The sequence below is a fragment of the Poeciliopsis prolifica genome, unplaced genomic scaffold, assembly GCF_027474105.1.
Source record: "Poeciliopsis prolifica strain line A6 unplaced genomic scaffold, Auburn_PproV2 SCAFFOLD009, whole genome shotgun sequence".
NCBI classification, from domain to species: domain Eukaryota; kingdom Metazoa; phylum Chordata; class Actinopteri; order Cyprinodontiformes; family Poeciliidae; genus Poeciliopsis; species Poeciliopsis prolifica.
Window position 1 is genome coordinate 5752521 of NW_026562384.1, and position 27040 is coordinate 5779560.

General features: G+C 43.0%; 2 protein-coding genes across 3 annotated transcripts; one reads left to right on the plus strand and one right to left on the minus strand.

The window, feature by feature from the left end:
• The first annotated feature begins 184 nt into the window (after window positions 1-184).
• Window positions 185-21195, plus strand: adam19b (ADAM metallopeptidase domain 19b). The gene is made up of 23 exons (XM_055034250.1): window positions 185-709; window positions 890-1002; window positions 1146-1216; window positions 9397-9475; window positions 9699-9775; window positions 11980-12181; window positions 12747-12812; window positions 13142-13213; window positions 13316-13482; window positions 14233-14317; window positions 14445-14584; window positions 14704-14881; window positions 14969-15058; window positions 15219-15414; window positions 17074-17182; window positions 17262-17484; window positions 17687-17764; window positions 18551-18659; window positions 18782-18905; window positions 19024-19114; window positions 19219-19569; window positions 19682-19782; window positions 20121-21195. The coding sequence occupies exons 1-23, from the start codon at window positions 601-603 to the stop codon at window positions 20125-20127; spliced, it is 2838 nt and encodes a 945-aa protein (XP_054890225.1). The 5' UTR covers window positions 185-600; the 3' UTR covers window positions 20128-21195.
• A 1794-nt stretch (window positions 21196-22989) lies between these two features.
• On the minus strand, window positions 22990-26992 carry gpr151 (G protein-coupled receptor 151). Of its 2 annotated transcripts, none has more exons than XM_055034260.1 (2): window positions 26551-26992; window positions 22990-26005 (listed from the first exon to the last, which is right to left on the minus strand). In XM_055034260.1, the coding sequence occupies exons 1-2, from the start codon at window positions 26725-26727 to the stop codon at window positions 24656-24658; spliced, it is 1527 nt and encodes a 508-aa protein (XP_054890235.1). In that variant the 5' UTR covers window positions 26728-26992; the 3' UTR covers window positions 22990-24655. The 2 variants fall into 2 exon arrangements, with proteins under 2 accessions (XP_054890235.1, XP_054890236.1); XM_055034261.1 differs by having other exon boundaries at window positions 22990-26024.
• Window positions 26993-27040: the final 48 nt, after the last annotated feature.

Consider the following 27040-nt stretch of genomic DNA (forward strand, 5'->3'; position numbering starts at 1 on the left):
AGTAGATTAAAGCAGCTTTACGTCGTGCGTTTTCGTTTAGTTTTCTCCGTGCTGCACAGATTTCAGGCTCAACGGAAGCAGAAGCCCAGTTCCACATCGCCGAAATAATTTCGGGTTGGGCTTGGGGTTACAAAACTAAACTCTGATTAGTTATATGATTGACCACGCTGCAACAAACAAACAAACGAAAGGGATTCCTGAAAAACCAAAAAGTCAGAAGAGAACATCTGGACCTGCTGTGTGAACGCAGCTATAGTTCGCTTATACCTGCGGCCGACTTGGCCTTTCACAGAAATATATATATATCTCAGCACGCTTCTCGTCTACAGTGGACGTGCTTTACGCGCCTAACATCCTTTCATCACATCCTGGGTTTGCCTTTCGACAGATCAATGTCGGTGAGAGGGGAGGGGTTGGAAATGACAGAGATGTTCTCTCTGCGCTCCGCTGCTCTCCAAGCATCCCGTTCACACTGCGCGCAGCGGCGGCGGCGGCTTATCGCGATGTGTCGCTGGCGACGTTTTCTCCATCTGCTGTGAAACGCCAGGCTGGCCCTCTGCTCGGTTCTGTGTCGGTGGGCTCGGTGGTTCGATCAGTAGAATGCGTCCCCCTCCTGTCGGTTCCGTGCGGCTCTCTCTGCGTCTCTGCCTCCTCACGGCGTTTCTGCACAGACTCTCCGCCGCTGCATCTGAAGACGCTGTTTCTGAGGGTGAGGCGGTTTTGTTTTTTGTTTGTTTGTTTGTGCACGTTGGGGGTTGTTTTCCAGTGCATTTTCGTCTTCAGGATGCGGTGTCAAACCATGCATTTGGTGGGAGATCTTTTTTTTTTATTAAATGGGAGAATGCAGCTTCCTCCTGTTCATTCCCAATTCTTTGTTATTCCCCTGCAGGAGAAAACAGTCAGAGCAGATTGAAAGGCGCCCTGGAACATATCCAGAGCTATGAGGTTACCTCTCCTGTGTGGCTGCATCCTAGTAGACACATCAGATCCGCCAACAAAGAGGTGTGTGTGTGTGTATGCGTGTGTGAGTGAGTGTGTGAGAAATGTTGGATGTCCATCCGAGTGACAAAAGAGCTGAGATTTGTTCTCATGTGAAGTCAGAGTGCGCTGCTATGACTGAGTCTCATCTGTTTTGTGTTTTCCAGCATCCGGCAGAGGTCCAGGTTCTGATCTCAGCCGAGGGCCAGCAGCTCAGAATACACCTGGAAAAAAACGAGTGAGTGTACCTTCAGGAAGCCACGGGATCGTCCACTAGAGGCATAAGATTTAGTGTGTTTTATTGATATTTTTTGGTGGCAGGCCAAAGTGTTAGATGATGTGCAAATCTATTTTTACAAATGAGGTTTTACCCCAAGAAAACTTGCTAAGTGGATGGGCGCTAGGGCAGTAGTCATTCATCCAGCGGCCCCGGTGTGTTTTTGAGTTAGAAAAATGTTTCAAGTTGACGGGAAATTTGAAAATATCACCTGATAATTATGCGTTGTTGAAGGTTTTGGAAGATTAACACCTGAATAACAGCTATAAAGTCTTAAAAAATGAAAATATTTGTAAAAGACTTTTAAAAAAGAAGCAATGCTTAGCCTGGTGGGGGCACAAATAAAGCCTGGTGGCCCGCCAGGCTTACAATGCACTGGAGGAAACCCTGACGAACAATAGTCTTAGAAGTGTGCCAGCCCCGTTTACTCGAATGCCCATAAATAGAATCCAGTCTGCAGCAAATTACTTCCATCAAATTAGTTTAATACAATTCAAACATGAATAACGTAATACCTTAATCTCAATAAAAAGTGTTCAGTGAAAGGCCTCTGGCTAGTGAACAAACAGCTTCATAAACACCAATTCAGTCATTCATTCATCTTAAAATGGAAAGAGTAGGCACAATTGGCTGCTTGGAGGAGCTGCAGAAACGCACAGCTCAGGAGGGAGAATCTAGCGCACTCCCCAAAGAGTGGCAAGAAGAAACTCACCGGTGAATGAAAGCCATAAAAAGTCCATGCCATGTAGTCGGCCGGTCAGATTGTTTAAATTAAACGTTTGGGACGACATTCCATGTGCTAATGTGTGGTAGAGAACTGAGCATCACTGTGAATCCACAGGGTGAAACATGGTGGCAACATCATGCGGTGGGGAGGCTTTTCTTAACCAGGGACAAATAAGTTGGGTTCGACGATGTTAATTGATCCAAGGTAAAAGGAATGAAGTCATTTTTTTCTACTGCGTCTTCATCTCAGCTGTAGCCTGTTTCAGCCGGATCCGTCTTCTGTTGCATCTTTGATTTATTACCCCTACGGCTAATTTGCTCCACATTTATTTTGCAAAAAATGTTGAGAGTGAAATTTTTCTCCATGGTGCTTGAGGCTTGAGAGCCATGGGATTACGGCGTCTCAGTCATCAGCGAGCCTTGCCCTTGTTTGTTTGACCAGATGTTAGCTGTGACATGGACGCGTTCACAAGGTCAGCGCCCCCGGTGGGTGATGACGAGCGGTGGGGGTCGTGGTGGGCGGCAGACACCCGATCCGTCCGCCTTGAGCTAACAGGAAGTGAGATTGTGCCTCTCCAGCGAACATCCTGCAATCTGATGTGGCGGTTCCTGTCCGCTAACAATGAGACGGTGGCAGAGCGAGAGCCGAGTGTCTTAACCCTTCCTTAATAGAAAGTTTGCAGGGTAGGTCTGCGTTTTACGATAAACGAGCTGAGGTTTTATCACTTGGATTTGAGCCAGCGGACAAGTGGACAGCAGAGCCTTTATGAGCGTCGGCCACGGAGTCTGCTTTTGCCCTCCAGTGTATTCCTCATTTGGATTCTCACACAGAGCCGCGTCTCCAGTGAGTCTGGATGAGCGTTCCTCCCTGACCCGCCCACCCCGAGGGATTTTCCCCTCCGCTCCATCGGCCCCGGCAGGTGGTCATACTGTTAGGGCCCCCCACCTCCCTCTGGGAGAAGGGATTTTCATCAATCACAACCTGTCCGACCATGTGTGGTCAGAAAATAGAGCGGGAACGATGACTGATGAAGTGACGACGCGTGTGAGGTTTTGACATAGATTAGATAAAAACTTGTACAGTCTGTTTCTCAGAACAGAATGGAGAAGGTGTTAAAGGACTCAAGAAGTGATTACAAGCTGTTCCAAGAAAGAGGAAATCCGACCTTTTAATCGCAACGAGGCAACAGCATTTTGAAATCAATTTTGTGCAATTTTTCTCTGTTCTGAACATTTCACTGCAGTGAGATAATCGCTGTCGTTTCACTTGCAAAAGGAAAGATATCCAGTTAGGACTTGTCCTGTTATATTTTTGTGTGTTTGTACTAGCGCGGATGCTGCACTTCACTTACAGACTGCATTTGCTCCATTACGCGAACATATTTAACAAAATTTACGCTCATCATAACTTCGAACACTTAATTGGATCCTTGAGAGTTTTATTGTGTCTCGCAGCCCATCTGCCTGGCATGCAGATTTACATTTAGTGCACTCACACAGCGTAAGCTTGCCAGCTCATGCTGTTAAGCACCACCAGTCATCATTTTTACAACTTTTCCTTTTTAATTCTGTCTGGGTTTGGAGCTTATTGTCCCCGTCTCTGTAACAGCAAAATCTGTAGCTCAAATTTGATTTTACAAACTTTTCCTTTTCTAAGTATTTATTCAGAGAAGAGGAGGAAGTCGAGAGGAATGTTGCCTGAGAAGTGTTGCTTGAAGACCCATTAAACCGGCACCTTTCCCAGGGATTTAAAAGCGCTTTTTGCTGATTCCAGGCTACTAAATTTCGCCATACCGGGACCTTGAAATTTTTGTTAAGTTAATGCTACACATGTGGTGATGTAGAAAGAAAGCTGAAATACTCCAGCAGCATTTATAGTTGAGTGTTATCATGAACAATTCCTCAGTGCTGGGACAAAACTTGCTTCAAGCAAATAGACCTTTTTTTTTTTTTTTTTTTGGCACCTTCATCAGTTTCCTTCGACATGGCTCACCCATGTTAGATATCCTAGCTCTAATACGTTATGATATTTGGTCTTTCAATAAATATTTATCATTCATATCTGACTAATCTTTGCTGTTGGACAAAAGGCCCTTGAAGTGAAGAAAACCAACACTGATACTGCTGTTTACTAAAGTATTGTGCTCCAATAATTCCAGCCTTAATTGACTATATGTGCTTACTTTAAAACCAAAGATTGTTTCCTGTGTGCCATTTCAAACCAGTTTTAACTTTCTTCTTTGACCTTTGACACGGTATTTCTGAAATACTCAGATCATCCCGTCTCCCACCAACAACAGAAATCTCTTGACTCCTCTTCTGTCCCGGTTCTGGTGCTTTGCTAGAACTCCAGCATATCATCCTCACCACATATATATGCCTAAATGCATTGAGTGGAACAACACGTTTTGTTCAAGTTCCTACAGAACAATTCTGACACTTTCTGGAAAGAGCTTGGCTTTTTTTTGTTTTTGTTTTTCACCCTTTAATTTTAGCACTAGTTTTATGTTCCCCAATTCGCAAGTCATTGCTTCGCCCCTTTGTTTCCCAACAAAGACTCCCAAAGTACTTTTGATTCGTTTCCAATGCTGAGACACAAATGGCTGTGAGACTAAAAGCTTGCGTAGGGAAGACTGCAGTTTGTGTTGGGGGGAAGAGATTAACGATTTTTCAGGAGCAGCCAGATGAAACGCTGCCAGTAAATACATGCCGTGGTAGTATCCTGGCTACATCTCTGTGTCCTTTCTGCAGCCAAAACTGTGTTACAAGGTCAGCAGATAAATGGGAAACCTAAAGCAGCTGTGAAATGATCTTGATGTCATCTCTTTTATTTGTCTCTTGTGATGCTCCAGGGCTATCTTTCTCCAGCTGTCCCTTCTTTTCCTCCGGCTGTACCTCATCCGTTCTTCAGCCAGTCGCAGCAACAAGACGTGAAAGAAAACATAGACTTTAGCGATTGTCGGCATTGGTTTTCTTTGTGGCCGGAGTCCAAACCTAATCCATTTCTGTCTTTCCCAGTCATTCTCATCACTGTGTGTGTGTGTGTTTCTGCCTGAGCTTTTATCTAAATGAAAGGCCACAGCGCACTTGCGTTGGGCTGATTCGGTTAAGAGCAAGGCGTGGACCAGTGAGAGCAGGCTGACTCAGAGTGCTCGAAAGGTAATGCAACTGCACAGCGAGATGGAGAGGAAGCAGTGTGAAAGGGCGTGTCATGGACTGGAGGAGAAGGGTTGAGCAAGGACGAGCTGAGAGGAAAAGTTGTGACAGTTGGGGTCGGTTTGGGCGTGAGTTATATCTCTGTGGTTCAGACAGGACCCGTGTGGATACTACCTCTTCCTCCTCTGCCTGACTTTCTCTATTCTTCAGCTTTCTGCCCTTTCTGCACATCATTAAGTGCATGAACCTGAATGTAGCACTCCCTTAGGAAACGTGGCCATTGTCTCTCCTCTTCGCTCTTTTCCTTCTCCTTTAGTTCGCCCTTATCTTGTCATGTCCTCCACTGACTGGCTCGGAAACTGGACTTTTCTCACCTCGCCTGACGCTCCCCGGGCCTCCAGTGTAAATAAACGAGCCCGCCAGCGAGGCTTAGGGAGTCGGCGGCCACACAAAGACAGACGACGTCCGCAAGCTAACTTTTACAGACTCAGCAACAGGAGTGAACGCAAAGATGGTAGATCTGATGGAGTGGTGAAAGCTGAATCTTTTTTTTTTTTTTTTTTTTTTGCTGTGTTGACCCAATACATCATTCGCCCTGTTCAGAATCCTTTGCAGAAATGTATTTTTTCTTTTGCTCTGCATCAGCCATCTTTCTTCTGACCCCCTACCTCCCCTATCAGTGATGTCATCTGATACTATGAGAGAATGCAACCCTCTGACCCTGTTGCATTACCCCTCCTCAACCCACCCAGTCCCCCCTTTGCTCCCCAATCCTGTCCCCACCCGTCACTATCTCCAAAGTACATTAGCATTACTCCCCCACTCCGTCTTTCTCCTGCCAGCGTTGAACCAGCTCTTTGTTTCAGCTTCATTTGCTGGACAGCCCCGATTCCAGCAACACTGCTCTGCTAAATCACAGCATCTGTCCAAGAGCTGGAAGGCATCCAGACGTCGTTGGCCAGCACATAAAACTATTACAGTCTCACTTCGAAAGCCCTCATGGTATTTACTGGAATGCAAATAAGCTAAAGGCTTTAAGTTTTTCTAAAGTCAACGGGATGTGTTTTAAGCTGATTGGCTGAAACTTGGAAGTGGAAAGAGGTTCGCGGCGCCTGGCCATGCTTAGCTGTGCTGTTCCTCGCTAAAGTGTTTCATCCCTCACCAATGTGTTTTTTTTTGTTTGTTTTTGTTTTTGTTTTTTTACATTTGATCATGTTGCAAACTTCTGTTTGTTATAGTGTGATTTTGTGTGCTAAATCAGAACAGGGAAGTGCATAGATACTAAGTGAAAGAACAATGAACTGTTTTTATTTTTTGTTGTATTACACATAAATCTAATCCACAAGCCAGGATTTCTACTTACTCGTATTAATAAGGTACATAAGATCAAAGGTGGATTTCATGTGTTCACACCAATTTGAAACCACATAAATATACTTTGATCTACTATGTAAAATTGACATTGTGCTTTTGGAGCATTGAAAAAGAAGATAGTTTCTGTCACACAGGTGTGTCACCGCTGTTTATTCCAGTTTCTGATCACCAGTAGACACCTCTCTTGTGTCCGGAAGTACTGAGACACAAGTACTGAAACTGTTTTGCTCACTTCCTCTGTGGTTTAGTGTGGCACTTTTACCTACCGGATTTTATATGCAGGTTAAATGAATTCATCTATGGAACTTCTCCTATTGATGATAAGAATGAGCATGCCAATGTTTGCATTTTGGTATGTAAATAACCATAAAGATAATGGATTATGATATGTGCTGCTTTGATTGGATAACACATATACATTTTTTAATAAATTCTGCCAAACGCCCTTGAGAACCGACAGGAGCTGCACCAGGGTGCAACACATGTGCTGCTAGCGGTAGAGGCTAGTTGTATAATTTCTTAGCTGGTGTGTTTTGACTACATGTCACGCTGGGGCAGGTTATATAGCCATCAGTCTGCTAGTGTACACAAACGGTCATCCCCAAGGATTGGTATGTCAGAGTGGTTTTGCTCAGGCGCAGAGCTGCTGATTGGCGTGTGAACAGAAGCAAGAACGGAGACGGAGTCATTCGTTTCTTTTTCAGTCGACTTAATTGCCCTTCATGTAAAAGAGCTGTGAAGTAGCAGCAGGGCGAAGTTGAGTTTGTTGTTCATTCGGTCTCTGAAAACCGCAGAGTCTTAAATATAACCCAAGATCAGGACTCCTTCGCATTCAGCTCAAGAGGTTGCAAAGTTAAAGGAAGGCCAGATGAGGTCAGGAGGACAAATCCAGACGCTGTGGGGGTTGCCATGTTTGCGATGACGCATACCCACTGACTGATCAGTTTTAAGGCCTCTATGTGGGGCATGTGTGTAATTATAGAGCCTCCTCTTTCTTAGTGGATGATGAAGTAGTTGTTTCTGTCTGTGACTTGCTTTGTTGCAGATTGCATCAACAGTCTGTCATTGTTTCAAGTGGCTTGCCTCCTTCGGGGCGTCTGTCGAGCGACGGAAATGACTTCCCTTCATTTGTCCTGATCACGCTGTAGAGAAACACATATTTTGGGAGATCTGCTTATGAGCTGCGTTTCGTATGACATGCATTGTATGTAAAGCAACCAGAGTGCTAACTTGGCAAATATGTATCCCTGGAAACTGGTGGACACAGATTAAAGATGTGTGAATTAGCTATTAAAGTGGTCTGCCAATTTTTTGGGGATTTCCCCAGAAATTTCCATGGTAAACCATCAGACACTGCGGCCTGAGTTGACTAATACTGTGCTAATGTTCCAAGCTCATTGTATTGATTATCAGACTTGTTGATAATTCCTTAGCACAGTTACTCCTCTATTAGCAGCACCAGCTGATAGAAAGGTTCTTCTTAGCATATTATACATAGTTTACCCTGTGAAATACAAATGCTTTCCAATGCATCATCATCATCGTCACTACATCTGATCTTATGTAGATGCCATATTGGAGATTGAAGTTAGCTTGGAGGTAGGACTCAATCAGGAAATGTTTTAGCAGTTATTCCCTCATTCAGAGGTGAACTATTGATGTAGTGTCTGAATTTCAAACGGAATTAAACAATCCTCAAATTGTTTAATGGTGCAGTAAATGTAGAGCATTATAGTTGCTTAGCTTTTAGCAACGCTAAAGCTCAGAATGCTAGCTAACATTTGGTTTGTGTTCGAGGAAGGAAGGACAATTCATTTCCAAATTCACTTGTTTTATTAATTAAGCTAACTTCACCCAGTGTTTAAAACAGCATCAATATTATCTTCCAGCTTCTGTGCTGCAGCATGAAACAGATACAGAATGTACAAAAATAAAACTACAATACCTAATGCATTTCAGACAAATTGGTCACAGCTGTCGCTTGATTTGGTAAATGCACCTTTCATTCCGATTTTAATTTGCTGCACTAGTGATTAAAGGATTCTAAGTTCAATCTTAGGGAAGAAAAATACACTTGGAGAGGCCGAGCAAAAGAGAACCATCTGTAGGGCAGACACAGTTTATGAATGAAAACAGGAAGGATGGATTGAGACACAGTTGGAAGGAGCGCTACAGGAAAAGAAGCATCAACACTGGTCTGAGTCCAAAGACCCTTGCTGAAACACACACACACACACACACACACACACACACACACACACACACACACACACACACACACACACACACACACACACACACACACACACACACACACACACACACACACACACACACACACACACAGACACAGAGATGGAGGATAAGACAAATGTAAGGCTTTACCCAAAGCAATGTTTTTTCAATGTCCAGACATGCATGCAACCTCCACTGATTTATCAGCCTCTGCGGTGGAGTCAGACTTGTTTAGTAAATGAGAAATGTGTTTTTATTGTAGAAAAAATAAATCTGGAGCACGGAGAGCTAGCTCCGTCCACAAAATGCATTTTTACCATTGACTTATACAATCATGGGAGCAGGTGAAAGATTTCAGGAAAACACATAGATTTATTCAAACACTTATGACCTCTTTTTTGTGCTTTACTATCTCGGATTTACTTAAGAAAATCTTTAAAGCACTTTGGTTCAGTGAGGTTATCAACCAAAGTGAATAGTTTACGACCTGCTGACTACTTGCGATACAGTGTTCTCTTTTGTTATCTTTGTCCCTTCAGCTGTTGCTTATTAATTATCGCCCCCGGTTCTCGTTCACCTTTAAGGTCTCTATATGTTTTGCTGCCGTGTGTCTCGAATGTTTACGTCCTGCTTGTGTTGACTGCCTCCAGACTGCTACTGGCCCCTGGGTATCAGGAAGTCTGGTACAGCCCTGATGGAGCTCGCCGGTCCGCTTCTCCTGCCAGCACCGTGAGTCTAAAGAAACAGTTTTATGCTCCTGAATCACACAGGAAAAATGTCACAGAGCATTTCTGAGAAAGAAGGAAGAGACAATATGAACTTGAGCAAATTAAGTGAAAATCAGCATCGGTGTTAAATGCAAGAATGTGTTTTTTTTTCTCAAAATACAAGAACATTCCATTAAAAACGGCAAACAAAAAGCTGAGGGTTGAAACGAGATTTTGTTTTTCAGGAAAATTGTTTCTACCATGGTGAGGTTCTGGGCATTGAAGGTTCCAGTGTTGCTGTCAGCACTTGTTCAGGGATCAGGTAAAGAAAACTAACTTTATTCACAGAACGTTTGCAGATGTCCTGCTATGTGCTTTGCTTGTGCTTGGAATTCACAAAGCAGACTGCAATAAATATATAGATTCACCTTCAAAGGTGGAGCGTTCCAGCTGTGATGAAGGAGCAGACATATCCATTAAATCTAGCAGATGGGAGCATTTTCATTTATTTTGTTGCAGCAGGTCGCTGTTGTTTTCAGTTATATCACTTAGTCATGAAACAGAGATTATTTTCCCTAAGCATCTGCACAGTGTACTTTAAATGAAGGAATTGAAAGCACATGCAGACTCGGGTTTGTCTGAATTTACCAGGTATACTTTTGAATGTTCGCTTTTTTGTTTTACAAGTATTACAATAAGAGTTAACAGAATCAAAAGTTTAAAAAAAACAGCTCCTCAGCCCTTAGAGAGTCGAGCATGTCGTCAGATTTGAGGCTGGCGTAAATAACAGGTTTCCCTTAACTAACAGAAAGTTGTGAGTGTAATCTATGACTAGTATCTATAAACCTGTTACTTGGAATAGATTTTTTTAAGCTGTGATAATGTTTCTGAGTATTCTAATTATAGATGTGCCATCATATTATCTCCTGATGACTAAAACTTTTACAGACAATCACCTTTTTAGATATTTATGTCAGTCAGTCAAAATAGAATTGCAAGAAAAGAAACATAAGAAGTGAAACTTGGTTTTTTATACAGATTAATTTTCATTCAGAGTGACATTTTTCAAGCATCTATTAAGAGTGTGGCTTACAGTTAATATTTCTAGTCATTATATTTTATATTGTTTTTTATTTACATTTTATGTTTTTATTTTTTTTATCATTGATTTGAGGTGTCCCACCTTGATTTTAGGATTTTACCAATCAGCGTAATGGATTCCCACAGTGCTGTGATAATCCACCTGTTTTTTGTTGTTGTTGTTTTTTTTCATGATCAGACTGACTAATCGTTCAAAAATATGAAAAGCATTTTACTGCTTTTTGAAATCAGTAAACTTGAAATGAACCTGAAGTCTTTAAATGGAGTCTGGCTAAAACACTGATCACAGAACAGAAACTCCAGTCCTTGTTTGTCAAGTGCAAGAGTTTCAGGTTTTGAAACAGAGCTGGTCTACTCCAGATACCAAACGAAAGCTGTGAAGTGGCGCTATGCCACTCTCTGAAAATTGAGAGCCTACTTCACTATTTCAGTAATTTGCATCTTGGGGAACTTAAAATATAACTACTAATAAAGTAGTTAAAAATTATTTCTTTCTCTGTATTTAAATTTCCACAAACTATAAAAACCACTGGGGGACAAAAAAAAAAAGAGTCTTGACAAGCATTCTGAATGAAAAACATGGACATCAGCTTTATAGATAATAAAGCTGAGAACCAAACTGAGAGTAATCAATTTATAAATCAATATAAACATATTTGGTATGCAAGAAGGGACATTTCTGAGAAGCTTGTCTGGGAATTGAATAATTCTTTTGTAAAAAAAAAAAAAAAAAAAGACTGCACAAACTCACTATGAAAATGCTGGGGCCAAATGCTTAACAGTACACAGTGTGTCTAATCTCTCATGTGGTCCATTGAGTCAGTAGGTTATGGCTCTAAAATCGGTTCATCGAGTACAGCTTAGCGTGGAGACCCGCTTTTTTTATTGTGCTTTTTTTTTTTTTCTCCTCCTGCGGCTTCAGAGCTGCTGATGTTTTCCGCTGGAGGCCCCTACAGCAGAGGAGGAGCCCTGCTTGAAATCAAGTGTTTATGCGAGGCTGCGCATCTGGAGGGAGAGTGAAGGAGTACATCTTCATGTCGATTCGTTTCAGGAATGCAAACAAATCAAAAGCGGGACGCCGATGTGTGGGCGCCCGACTCCAGCAGATGTTCTCTGCAGCTGCGCGACCCTGCTGTTGTGCACGCAGGATTGTGCTTTGGCTCTGTCTGTCCCAGCTGATCTTTGTTTGTCAATAGCATCGGTGCACTTGACATGCCTCCTGCATGTCAAAGTGAAAGAAACCAAAATGAAATCTACTGGATTTTTTTTTCCTGTTTCAGCTGAAAACATATTACTTGTGAAAATGTAAAACAGTAGAAAGAAATGGGTTTGTTTTTGCCGCTGTTTCCTTACTGGTAATAATGGAAATCAATGATGCGAACTGGTTTCCGTGATGATGTATGACTTTGTGTGTCGTCTCCTCAGGGGACTGATTTCTCTGAACGAAAGCGTGAGCTACCTAATAGAGCCTCTTCCTGATCCCACCGACGCCCATCAGCACGCTGTGTTCAGAGCGGAGCGTCTCCGTCTGCCCGTGGGCAGCTGCACACATCACTACGGCGAGCAGGAGCATCGGGCCGGGCTTAACGACTTCATCCGAGGGACGTCGTCGCCACGGATCGGTCGGGTGGGTCGCCGTCTTGATGAGAACCCAAATTGTAAAGTGGCTTTCATAAATATTCCTAACCCTTAAACTTGTTCAGATTTTATGTCACAAAAACAAACTTTGATGTATTTTATTACTGAGAATATTATGTGACATGCCAACAAAAAGTCGCTGACTCACAGGAATGCAGACAAAGCAAAGAGGGACGCTTTGCTTTTACTGCCAACTCCAGAGATAAAATTTTTTCCTCATTATCCTTTTAGCTCAAGCTTCACTGTAGCTTTAACTGCACGTTTATATCCGTGTGCAGGGTGAGGCCAGAAAGTCACTGATGTGACTTTTGAAGACATTTTACTCGGTGTGTTCAGAGTAAGGGGGGATTGAATAATTCATGTCCTCTTTCTTTTTTTTCTCCACAATATTGTGCTACTTTCTGTTGCGCTGTCATGTAAAATTCTAATTAAGCAAATGGAAGTTTGTGGCTCCAATGTGACAAAATGCAAATAAAATGTTCAAGGGGTGTGTATGGTACTGGAGGTATCAAATGTATGACACTTTTAACTCATTAAACCGTCTTTATTTGCAGGAGAAAAGGGAGGTTATGCAGAACATGAAATATGTGGAGCTTCTGTTGGTTGCAGACAGAGCTGAAGTAAGGAAATGGGTTGGGAAATGACTATATATGGTCACATTCATCAGACGCTAATGGCGGTTTTGCATCTTTTAAACATAGGAGTTGGAGAGGTGCATGTGCAATTCACATGTTTGTTCATTTTTCAATACAGCATCAAACTTAGATTACATATATTTTTCCATCTTACATGGTAACTCGTAAATTTTTAGTTGATAAATACGACACATTGCACCGACTTTTTTTTTTTTTTAAAGACACATCTCTGAGAAATTTCCTTTTAATAACTAAGATGATTTCATCAGAAAAGCATAAACAACATGTTTATTGTGGTTCATGTCGTGTTGCAGTTCGAGAGACACGACAGGAGTTTGGAAAAGACAAAGGAGAAGCTGCTGGGAGCAGCCAACTTGGTTGACAAGGTAGCATCTCGACTGAAACGTTATTAAACACACAAGGTGTCAGATTTAGATTCAGTCCGCCTGTTTGTTCTCTTCCCCGCACCCTCCATCGACTCCCCGCAGTACTACAAGGCTTTGAATATCCGCGTGGCTTTAATCGGACTGGAGGTGTGGACCGACCAGGACAAGATCAGCGTGTCCGATAACCCGCACAGCACCTTGGCGGCGTTCCTGTCTTGGAGACGGAAGGAGCTGAAAAACTTCCCCAACGACAACGCTCAGCTCATCACGTCAGTGTCTCTCGCATATGAGACTTAGTCGTTTTACACTTCCCAAAAGGCTTCTGCTCTGCGCTTACCTGTTGGACATTTAGCGTGTATTTTATTTCAAATAATTCAAATTGAAAATGATCCGGAAGTAGCCAAAAAGCTGACGGTAGAGTAAAAATGGCACAAGAAATCATCTTAAGTAACATTCTAAATGGCTCCATAAAAAAGTGATTCAACTTAATTCAAGAGATGAAAGGTATCAGCGATGTTGTGGAAATATCCGCAGAGACAATCTTGTCTTTTTGACCAAAAACCTTTTAAAACCCACAGAACAACTGAAGTGCATGGTTTGTATATCACTTGGAGAAATATCTCATGTCTCGTCAAGTGTTTTTCCTTCTTTGGGATCCCCCAGAAAGCTGAGATGGAAGATTGAATAATTTTGACATGAAAATCCTCAGCAGTTCACAGGATGGCTCTACATTGCTGCTTAGAACAGACAGTCCAGAGTTGGAGAACTACAGTAAACGTAGTTCCAAACCATAATATCAGGTTATTTCTCTGCTTAATAATCGGTGCGCCATGTGGATCACGACTCCCCTACCTGGCCTGGATTCCCCTTTTTACTCTGATAGACCTTCATTTTCAGATCTTGTTCAATTGTTTGTTTTTGCGATGGGAAATATATTAGACGACTCCTTGTAAGTTCTCAGTCCGGTCGGTAAATATCTCGTGCACAACCAGTCGCTGATGGTGTTTTCTGGGGTGCAGGGGGGTGTCATTCCAGGGCAGCACTATCGGCTTGGCACCACTTAAAACCATGTGCTCTGAATACCAGTCGGGTGGCGTGAACACGGTAAGAGAAAAAACAAAACGAAACAAACAAACGCTACAATAATTCTAATTTTCAACATACGACTTCCACTTGCAGTTGCAACCACATGTCCTTGTCGTTAAATTTTTGACCTTACGTCATATTTAAGGATCACTCGCCACAGTTTGTCGGCGTCGCCGCCACCATTGCACATGAGATGGGCCACAACTTTGGCATGAATCACGACAGAGATGGCTGCTGCCAGGCCAAGGCAGAAGACGGTGGCTGCATAATGGCTGCTGCCACCGGGTATAACGCAACAAACATGAAGCATGATGTGAAATCAAGGCTTTATCATTTAGAAAGAAAATAAGAAAGATGATTCATTTTGCAACCGGCATGTGGTTTGTGCCACTTCCGTTCCGCAGGTCTCCGTTTCCCCGCGTGTTTAATCCCTGCAACCTGAAGGAACTCGAGAGTTACCTGAACTCTGGAGGAGGCAAATGTCTCTTTAACCTGCCGAACATCGACTCCTTGTACGGAGGGCGGCGCTGCGGCAACGGCTACCTGGAGAGCGGGGAGGAATGTGACTGTGGGGAGGAAGAGGTCAGACGGACTCTGTGTGCGGACACTTTTTTTTTTCTTTTCCTTTCAGCATTTTTGATATTTCACGCCGCTGAACTTTGTGAACAGGAATGCACCAGTCCCTGCTGCAACGCCAACAACTGCACCCTTAAAGCCGGAGCCGAGTGCGCCCACGGAGTCTGCTGCCATAACTGTAAGGTATGCAGGTTATGTTAGGTGGCTGTCTGTGGCAAGGTGTGAAACATGCGTAATTTGTGTTAGCATTTTTTCAATAAATGTTTGATTGACCTCGACTGGTTTTAAGAAAGTTTGGCTTTCTTTGATTGACCTTATCGTCCCTCTGTGTCTCACTGTGAAGATAAAGAGCCCGGGAGAGCTTTGCCGAGGCACCTCTGGGCTGTGCGATCTTCCAGAGTACTGCGACGGAAAGTCGGAGTCGTGTCCAGCCAATTTCTACTTGGCGGACGGTACATCTTGCGCACACGGGCGGGCCTACTGCTACACGGGCATGTGTCTAACCCTGGAGCAACAGTGCCAGCTTCTCTGGGGGCGAGGTGAGTAAACTAGACACGCTTGATATGTGCAAATTTAAATGTTTCACAGTTTGAGAAAGTTTATTTACCTAATGCCTGTAAGAAACTTTGAGAAAGGGATCTTTGATCATTCCTTTAGATCATACAGATTCATTTCTTATTATCTCCTATGATCATCATTTATGGCGCTCTTTTATCGCCACAAATAACAGGATTGTGCATCCAGCTGTGGCTATTTCCTTGTTGCAGGAAGCTATATCCATTCTGAAGCCACAAACTGGTCTGATTGATGATGCGTAGGCATGGTAACTAAGCAACCAGCGCTGGCAAATGAGGAGGAGAATACATTGTTGTTAACAACTAGCATGGCGAGGCTGCTCATGAACTAGATGGGCCATTTCCTCTGCAGACTACGATCACAGATACTGTGGATAGGCGAGTGTTAACATTGGAGAGGCTATCCTGTTCAATCCATGTTCAGTTTTATGACAGAAACCGCTAAGATTTTAATCAAAGACGTCCTTCTTTGTCTGAGTCCATGAGGCCGGTCACTAATAAGACTCTCGGTGGATTTTGGAGGAGAAAAAGGCCCACAGGCAGGAGTTTTCCACAAGCACGTCCCTTCTTTATGACCAGACCCACCTGGAGTGTCTGACTCGTGTTGGAAGGTTAAAGAAGCGCCGAGCAAACCTCATTACAGAAAACGTTGTCAAGTCAAGTAGACAGAATCCAGTAGTTCTTTTGGAAAACTGGTGACCCAAAATAGTTTGATAGCAGTAAGTATTGGATATGTTTCTTTATATTCCCTGCCATCCTGCTGGTTTCTTTTCCAGCCTGATCATTTCCTAACTTACAAATATCAGAAGACATCACATATCTTCTCCATTTTGAAGAGAATAAGTTAAAGTTGTTGGTGTCACATCTCATCTGTACGTCAGGGAAACAAGAAGTCATGACTAATTTAAAGTTTCTTGAAAACATTTTTTTCTCTTCTCAGAAAGTCTCTCTCTCCGTGGATGGAGACCGTGCTAGAGGACGTCTGCTCAATGCGGCGCACTTAAATTTTATGTTACTTTTAAGTTCTTGAGGGATATTTTTGTATTTACTACATTCACTAAAAATCCACTTTTCATATTGTACAGTAGTTTTTCTGAGTCTTGGATGAAAGTGATGAAGTTACCTCTAAATTCTGATAATCTTACTCCTTCACATTTATTTCAAATTCAAACTGAGTGAAATATTTTTAGACCAATCTGTATTTTTCTTTAGATGCAGTCAGGTTACTATGACTTGTGTTTAGGAAACAATCATTTTAATATCTAAATTGTCCTATTTTAAAACCATTTTAAAGCATCAGCTCTTAACTTTACATTGGAGGTTTGTCTTTCTGCTGGACATGATTACATGATCAATCAATTATTTCATTCTTTTTTAATATCCTGTAAAACCTCCATTATTGAGGCTGTTTTGGTGAAGTGAGCTGCTTCAATAACGTCCCCTAATCAGTCTGATGTTGTGGCAGATTCTTCCTAGAGAGTCTTTGATGCATCAAAGGAGTCGTATCAGAAGCAGAAGGAAGCCCATCTGGTGTTCATCAGGTGGTCGCTGATCACAGAGGGATATGTGTGTGTTGTCTGTATTACTGTTGTGATTTTTTTTGGTTTTCTTTCCAAACCACAGATGCGCGCCCGTCCCCTGACGTGTGTTTTAAAGAAGTAAACAAAGCGGGGGACATGTACGGCAACTGCGGCAAAGACCAAGAAGGAAAGTACAGGAGCTGCAGAGACAGGTGAAGATCCGGGAAAAATTCAGGGAGTGTTCCCTCTGCTCTCCTTTGTCTCACGCACGTCTTCATCGCTGCGCTCCAGGGACGCGAAGTGCGGTAAAATCCAGTGCTCTGCTTCGGCCGCCAAGCCCATCGAGAACAACGCAGTCCGCATAGAAACAACGGTCAAAGTGGACAGCAAGAGGACCGAGTACAAGTGCCTGGGGACGCACGTGCACAAGCTCGGCCAAGGGGACGAGGAGCCGCAGGGTGACACTCTGGACCCGGGCCTGGTCATGACAGGAACCAAGTGTGCTGATAACTCTGTGAGACGTGTGAAAATATGCTAAATGGGATTTCGAGAACTAGCAAAGTGTGAAATCCTCTGGCTTTGAAGTGTTCTCTCTCTCTTTTTCTTTTATCATCTTCTTTTTTTTTTTTGAACTGCATGATGATTGCGTTTTATTTTGCCACTTCTCTAATGTTCTTCCTCACAGAATGTTCTCTAATGTTTATTCCCCCTAACAGATCTGCTTTAACGGAGAGTGCCGCGATGCATCGTTCCTGAGAGCGGATGAATGCAATGCCAAGTGCCATGGACACGGAGTAGGTCCCAGTGTGTCGCAGCAGAAATGATGAATTTATTTGGCTGCTGGTCTGTAATTATGGAAAGTGGCCGTCCTTGGCAGCGAGGCCAGCAGGACTGTTGAGATTATTTCCCTTTTAAAATACACGCGATACTGTAGGAATCCTACTATTACGCTAAAATCCTACTTAGAAAGATGCAGAAAATGAACGGTCATGCTGAGAAGTATATGGCTGCATTTTTGACGTGCACAATAGTAGAGTCGCATTGAAATGATAAAATGAAATTTGGAAAATTTGGGGCAATCTTTCTCGTTATTGGAAAATTCAGGAATAAAATGGCAGTTTCTTGTTTTTGCTTTCATTATGAGCAAAATCAAGCAGGAGTGTCAAAGGTGAACATGTTTATGGACTTGGATGGACTCTGTGGGAGCTTGTTTCTTTTCTCCAAAATGCTCCCAGTGTTACATGCTGTTACCATAATGTCGTCGTTTAACAATCACCGAAAATTTTTCAATTAAAATCTCTAAGAGGAGAATTTAGAGAGGAGGCAACAGACACACCCTAAAAATATTTTCTAAATTTGTATTTTTATTGTCAACTTTGATTAGGCTTATATCTCTAAAATGCTTCAAAGGGAATAAATCATTTGTCCAACTTCTCAGTCATTTTCAGACATGTAACTTTTATATTTCCAATATTCTAAGTCAAACACTGTTTGAAAAACAGTGTTTGACTGTGGCTGGAATAAAGGCTGATGTTTTCAGGGCAGTAGCGACCCTTGTTTCACGTTTTTCCTCTTTCCAGCTGTGCAACAACAACCATAACTGCCACTGCTACCCGGGCTGGGCTCCACCTTGGTGCAACCAGAGTGGGTCTGGGGGGAGTTTGGACAGCGGACCTGCCAGGAATCCAGGTACAGAACCCAACTGAGGTTTCACCTGTTGCCATATTGTATAACTTTATTCCCAGAAAATGAAGTCTTCGTCCTGTACTGAATGTTTTTGCTTGCTCTCTATCGTTGCACTCCAATAACAGGCATCCTACTGCCGCTGGTGCTTTTCCTGCTTCTCCTCGTGGTATTGGCTACTTTCGGACTTTGGTTCTGCTACAAACGTAGACTCGGCCCACTGAAGGCCTTTCCTCCACTGCCAGTGCCAAAGTATGTAACTTCACAACGATAAATACCAAAGATTTACAGCAACAGCTGTTGATATGTGACGTTCCCTTCCGAGTTTTATGTTGTATTTGTAGCCGCTGTGGTTGATTGATCTTTTTAGATGTTCAGATGCAGCTGAAGGTAAATCCATGGAGACTGATTCTCACGTCATCAGTCATGCCAACCCAACGTTCCTAGTGAAGCCGGATTCGGTAATTAAGAACATTCGTGTGCATAATGACGGCGATGTGAGTGTGTGACGCGTCGCGTCTCGGTAGAAGTCCTTGAACTTTGTTGTTTTCTTTAACGCGGACAGTCTACACCTCAACCGAGCCCGTCGTGCCCAGGGAGACCCAGACAGGCGATCGTGCGGCCGGCGGTGAAGCCCCCGCCCATCCCTGCCTACGCTGGCCAGCACAAAGACATCAGAAAGAAGCCGCCGGCTCCCTTCCCACCTGCAGCTCGTCCTCCTCAGAAGCAAACATCTCCTCAGGGACACACCCCGCCTCTCTTTACGGCAGCTCAGGACGCTGGACCCAGACCCAGCCAGACGTCCCCAACATGTCCAGGGCCTCCATCTTTACCTTCTCAAAACCCGACAAGGCAGGTGCGACCGGACCCCCCGAAGAGACCTCCGCCACCCTGTCCAGTCAACAGGCAGAGTGCGGTAAGTCCGTTTGAGCACGCGTTTGTGTAAACATCAGAACTTATTTTGTTACACGCAGTAGAAAAATAAATAAATAAATACGCATATATATATTTTCTTTTTCTTAATTTAGGATCACCATATTGTTCATGTGAAAAATCCCCAGCCTGCAAATAAGGTGCTGCGACGAAATGACGCTTTGGCTCCATCTGCTGGTCAGAAAATGCCAAAGAGGTGAAGGTTTTTGAAAACAGTCTTGCAACAAGAAGTCATAATTATTAAGCTCTAAGATTAAACTGTTAGACCTCTATACTTCAACAAACTTCAGTTTGTTTTTGATTTTTGTGACTGGCCCAACATAAAGTAGTGTATATACGTGAAGTGGGTCAAATGCGCAGATGTGTCACAATTGTGCACTGCGTCTTTTAAGCTGAGACAAAATCCCAATAATAAGACATTTGATGTTCCAGTAAACCATACAAAAGCTTAATGAGTTGGAATAGTTATGGAAAGCACAGTAGTTGATATGTTTGTTCATGTCAGTTTCTTATTTTTGCACCTTGTCTTTGCAGAGTTTAAACTGGAAGCTCAGGAAGGAACTGGGACCACCTCTTGATCCAGAACTGGACTGCCGAGTGCTGCTTTTATTCCAGTCTGCAGTACTGTGGATTATGCGAAATACTTGATTGTGTATCTACTTAACGTGCACTGAGGTACTGCAGAATAGATGTTTCGAGTCGAAGATCTAAAGCCTCACTAGCAGTTTGCAAATGAACGTGTCTGCTTCACGTGAAACCACCAGAGCTGTGAATTTTATTTTATTTTATTTTTTTTAATTAATATTATTTTCACTTGGGTGTGCTTGTTGTGAATGGAAAGTGTTTCAAGTATTTATTCAAGAATAGAAAAATAATGTTTACAGTTCAGCCTACGTACCAAACGCGGTACTCCTAATCTTATCAACCCAGAATGTCTTATACTTAGAAAACATGAGACTTTCATACATGTGAATGATGATGGGTAATAAATGGCTTCTGGGTAGCGTCAGGATAGCCGCAAAAATCTCACAAGCATGCTGTAACTAGGATAAATGATCAATGTTAAGAAATGTAAAGGTCTTTGTTTTTATTTTAATTTTGTTGTTGTTGTTGTCATGTTGCAGGTGTACATCAAAGAGTCGTCGGCCATTCCACAATAATCAAAATAATCACATCATCAATGAAACATTTTCCAAGTTGAATAACAAAGTGTCATTTTAAGGTACCCGTTTCATCCCAAATAACTTCTAGTTTCTGATTTCGACTCTGACAATCTGATGATTTTTTCTTTTTTTTCTGTTCACTTCTGGTAATAGTTAAACTGAGCCATTCAAGTAGTCTACCAAAACAACAACGATTGTAATGATCACAAACGATAAGTGTGTAAGAACTTCTAGAAAAACGAACAAATTTAGGGAAACTGCAGGCTTCGAAATGTAAAGTCGTTCATCCAACTATTTTCTCAAAAATGTGGTAATATTCCTATTCCGTTGAAATAACTCTGTCAAATGGCATGACTTACCTTGTCACCTGACCTATGCAAATGGATGCCGCCAATGCATTCTGAAACTGGACATCAAATAAAAAAACACACAAATGTACAAACGTCTTCCTGTGTCAGTCTGTGAAATACTTCCAAACACATTTTTTGTAGTTTGTACGCACAAACTTGTCGCTCCTGAAACTATTCTATGTCAGTACCCTCAGTTGTCCTGCAGGTGTCCACACACGCTGCCAGGTTTAAATGATTTAACCTCTCTGCTATTTAGGTGGAAACTTTGGAATGCTCCTGCCCTTTAGATGTCTGCAGCCTTTACTGAGATGAAAGAGCCTATGATTTATTCTAATCAAAAGATTGTTAAATACCAGAGGCCAGAACCTGCAGCGCCACAAGACTCCGCCCGCTTTTTATTATTGCTATTTCCTCTTGGGGGCAAAAGGGAGGTGACAGCAACTGTGACTGAGGGTGAAGGTTTGACAAGCCAAAAAAAGGTTTTCATCGTGTGGCTTAATTGCAGCCAGCTTCTCCTGGTGAGCATAATTAGCGTGTCACTTCCAGTAGAGTTTCATTTATTAGAGATGATGACTGGCTGGGGGATAAAACACAGGGATGAGACCCCCGCGTCTCCTCTCAGCAGGTTGCAGACGCAGCAAAGGGAGAATCTCACCTGCTGAAAGCTCCCCTGCCTCGTGTAATGACCCAATTAGGCTGGGCTTGTATTTTTTTCCCGCTCGCAAAGTGTTTTAGCACCAGCTTTCTGCGAGGCTTTCAGTCCTTAATGGTCATTCTGTGCTCCAGCTGGGATATAAACATCTGCAGATCATCCTAAGCACATGTATGCTCCTTGAATCTCTACACTCTCTATGTTATAACCCCCCAAAAAAATCTTCAATGTGTTTTGTTGCGTTTTTTGCGGTGGACAGACAAAAATAGATGGAAGAAAACCTGCCACAGGCATCCACAGCAACTTTGGAGGAGCTGCAGAGATCCACAGCTCGGTTAGGAGGACAACTACTGTCCTTGTTGAAAGACGTCCTGTCGAAAGTTTGTCCCGAAGGAGAGCAGCAAATGAGAGGAGGGACAAGCTGGTCAGGGGAGATCTTCGGTCTAACTTTTTTTGGGCCCGCTTCCAAAACACTTTGTGTATCCAAAAGTAAACACCGCTTTTGAAAATGTGAAAAAGTTACAGGAATGCTCACCTGTCGTCATAAAAACACAAAACAAAACAGTATTTTTGGTTTGGTTTCTAGTGAAAATGTCTCAGTAGACTTGAAAGAGTACGAAACTGACTTATAAGCAAGATATAGGACCCTGTTTTGAGCCAACAGTTTCTTAATATTGGTGAAAAAGTACTAGTTCCACTGACAGATTATATCACTTGCAACATGCGAAAAAATGTCCTGTTAAAAGTGCAATTATCTGACAATAGAACTAATACTTTTTCACCTGCATTAAGGAATTGTTTACTTAAAACAAGCCCCCATTGGGGATAAGTTACCTGTAAGTCAGTTTTGTTTTATTTCAAGAATACTTCGATATTTGCAATAGAAACTGGATTAAAATTACTTGGTAAAATTTTGTGTTTTTCAGTGATTGAACTCCAAATGCTACTGCTCCCGTAGAAGCAGGTATGCAGAGTAGTAGTATCCTTATTGCTCTTCATTATACTGAATGAAGAAAATATTTCAAACTGTGTCTGAGTAACATTTCTGGACTGGTGCTTTAACTTCTTTTGTAAGACATTATCAAAAACGTATTATTTAAAAATACGTTGATAGCTGAAATAAAGTACACCCTTTTTGATTTTATGTACAGAAACAAGTAAAACTGTGCTTTAACTAGCAAGTTAATATTATTTAAAACTGAAGTCAAGTGTAAAAAAAAAAAAAAACACACACACACAAATCCACACCGTTTTATTTAATCGACAGATACAGGCACCAAACAAATAAAGGAAGCAGGAGTCAAGGCATTTTGCTGCTCCGCATCATAAATTTCAAGATGGTAAAACATCAGCACTGACGTGAGAAAAATACCTCAACTTTGGAAAGTTTGCGATGCAAGTTTAGCATCTTCCCAATGGCCGTGAATCAATGAATATGCATGTTTGCAAGGGCTTCCTCAGGAAAACGTCTCCTCCCTGACAAAATTCAAACAGAGCTCACGTGCAAAGGTCCATCTGCATGAATAGCAAGAAAGGAGGCCAAACTAGAGATGCTCGACCAGAATACCCGGCGCCTCATTTGGACAAACCTCACACCGATTATCAATGACGGTGTTGGAGCTTCAGCTTTTGTTGCTCAGGTCAAAGCCTGAAACACGGATCTAATTTGTACTTTTTGGGGCTCGGTGCCTCCTAGCTCCGAGGCTCTCTGCTGAAATTGGATAAAATCCCACAACTACAGATTTACTGGCTCATTTAGCAGGGCGAATGCCGGGGCCAGAGGTGTAAACAAGATAGCTTGGGGACAACCACCATATTGTGTTTTGTCTTTAAACATACAGCAACAACACTTTTATTTCTCATCTGCAGCTGATGGGGGTGAGGGGGAGTTTTTTTTTTTTCTGGCTAGGGCTAAATGTGTGAACCATTTTCTTCTACCTTCAGTGTTTATGGGCAGGCGGGAACCCCAGGGACTGATGATGGGTTATACAGTTAAGCGTTGCTCTGATTGACTGAGTTGCCTCTGGCAATAAAAGGTCAGCATAAATAATCAATGAGGGGGGAAATGTCAGGTAGGAAGGGAGTGAGAAAATAGGAGTTGTTGGGTAACTGACAACGGTTTTTAGAACTAAATGATTCAAAGTATGAATTAAAAGACAATATCTTTGATTATGCCTATAGGTGAACCACAGATAGGTTGCTTTCTACCGCATGCCACAATTACAAGAGACACCACCGACATCTCATCTGAGCGCTTTAATTAGAACCCCTGTGAAAAAATAGTCACTGATTAAATGTCATCAGGAATCAATCCCACAAAGACTTCACTGTACCTGTGTGAGGACCAGCAACAAATCGAAACAAAAGCCGAAAGCCAGACCACATTTTCACAGCGTATTTATTGAAAACAGCTTCCATTTAGGGACACGTTGCGAATAAATCTGAGACCAATTACTGTCACATCAACGGCTGCATGCAAACCACTTTCTAAAAACAACAAATGCACGTTTAAATATTTAGTTCATTAAAGGAAGAATTTTACACACTGAGCTTTAAGTAGAGGTTGAAATTATTGTCGAAATTATTTGCAAACACTTTGAGCCAGCTGCTTTTTGCTTTTTTTTTTTTGTTGTTTGTTTTTTTGTTTTGGAACGGACTCTACGTGGAAAGAAAGTTTGTATAAATGATTTTATCCTATCATAAAGTTTTAATTTACAGGCACTAATAATTACCTCACAAACTGCAAAAGCTTATCACATATGCAGATGATGCTGCTCTATTTGTGGGTCTCACTTGTTCCGATTGCACATCTTACCTTTGAACAATATTGCACACACAGAAGACAGAACATCATTCATTTACGTCGCAGCATTTGGTGGAGGCGTGTGGGCGATTGGCTGGTTATTATTTATTCTCTTCTTGGGTCTGGTTCTCCCACGGCACCGGATCGTTTTCACCCATGTGCGAGCCTGTCTCCCTGTCCTGCCAGAACTGTTCCACATCAGGCAAGACGACCCCGTCTTTAAGGCTCACCCCGTCCACCTCTTTTTCCCCGCCAGGATTGCCTCGGTCTGGTGGAGGTTGAGCCTTGCCGCTAGTTTCCTGGCTGGAGCTGAAATGGATCCCTCTCTCTCCAATCAGCTGTCCGGAAGTCTCCGGTCTGGGGCAAGGGGACTGGAGAGAGGTAGGATTGTGGGGTCCGGGCTTTGGCTTAGGTGGTGGCTGCTTGCGCAGGGTGAGGCGCCTCCACAGCCCCTGGTAACTCTCTCTGAACTCCTCCGAGAGGAAGAGGACAATCAGAGGGTTCACCAACGACAGAGAGAAGGTGAGCAGCTGAGCAGAGAGGGCGAGGAAAAGGGGAGGAGAGGAAGTCAGTGGCTGAGCTCCTTCAGTTTCCTTCTCTGCAAGATGCCTCTCCCAAAGCCATACCACCCACTGAGGAAGCCACAGGACAGCCATGGCCAGGGTCAGGCTGAAAAGCATCAGGGTGAGCCTCCTGGATCGGATTTGCGTGCGCAGGTTCTGAGACTTACTGGAGCGATGTTGGCAGTGTCCGTAAGCCTTCCAGAAGTACATCAGGGCAAAGCTGAGTGGTGCACAGTAGACCCCTAAGGGGTACGCTTTGACGTACACAGACATGAACTCTTTCGCTTCAGGAGGAAACATCAGCACACACACAAGCCCACGGACCTCTCTCTGCAGCTTTGCGAACAGCCACAGTGGAACGGTGACGGAGCAGGCAGACAACCAGATGAAGAAGAGCACCACCAGGATGGAGCCCAGGTGGATGCTCACCTGCCTGGTGGGGTTTGACACGTATCGGCTGCAGGCTTTCGCCATGAAAGCCACGGTGAGGCTCTTCGCCACCATGCAGGACTGGAGGAACCAGTCGGCCGTCTTGCACACCACCCACCCCAGGCTCCAGCTCGCCCTGGAGTAAGAGACAGCCCTGAAAGGGACGGTGAACACCAGCACCAGCCCGTCGGCGAACATCAGGTTGAAGATGAGCGAGTTGATGAGGGACAGTTTGCCCCGGTGGGCGTTTGAGAACAGGATGACCATTGCGGTGAGATTACACGCCACACCTAAAACACAGATGACTCCCAGGATGGCTGGCACCAAGACCCGGAGTTCGCTGGAGTCCCGATGGTGGAACAAGCCTGGTTCATTGAGCGTCCACTTGTTCAAGGAGCTGTTCTCCGTCGTCGTGTTGTTTCCAACGAGCTTATCCATAGATCTCGAAGAGTCGATGATCTGATGACAAAAAGAAAATCTGAGAATTTAGAGAGGAAAAAGAAATTAGGCAATCTAAAGACGGAAATGGATTGAGATCAAAGGTTGAAAAGATCACATCAGACAAGTTAATAGCTGGCAGTCAGGAGTTCAGAGTGGAGCTCTTGCAAGCGCCTGGCTTTATCCTTAGACCCAGAGATGCAGCCCCTGCAGCGAGTTATAAAGACGCTGCTTGATTGACAGCTGCCGTCCCCAGCTGGCTAAAAGCATGCAGACTACACCCACATGGGGCCAATTAGGGAGGAAAAAAAAGGACAAAGTGGTAATGATGCTTAAATTTTATATGTTTTGCACAAAACCACTATGCTAAAGAACACTAAACCACTAAATAAAACATAAGCCAGCATTAGACATACATCAAATATATTTATTACCTATGGACTTCTTTACACTTTGTTACATTACAACTATAACCTGAAATGTTTTCAGGTTGTAGTTGTGGTACATCGACACACAGGAGTGCATAGTTATCAAATGGGAGCTGAAATGCATTTGTATCCAGTTACCTTATTCTCCTGGTGTCGGATGCGATTCCAATATAAATCCAGGAGTTCTGTAAAAACTGAACAAACAGCAAAACAAGCAACAAAGCAGACACATGTATGAAAGTCCAAAACAGTCATAAACAGTTCATAAAGCAATACCCCACGCTTTAGTTCACCCTTATGATTTACTGCAATCATGCAGCCAGAGCTACAGTGAAATGATTTAAATTAAAAAGCAAACATTTTTAAAAAATTAGATTGTAGTCTTGCAGCTACAAATTCATCAGTTGGTTCTCTGAGGTATTGTTTCTGGGAAGCAGGAGTTTTAAATTAAATCAGCAGATAATTTTCCTCCCTTCTCATAAAAGTCACACAAGTCTGTGCTGGCAATTTACAGAAATGAGTAGCCAAAAACCCTTTTCCACTCTTTCTCCACCAGAGGGAGACATTACATCAGAGGCTGATCTTAGTCAACCCATTGCAGGTACAGCTGTGATCTTTGATTGAACAG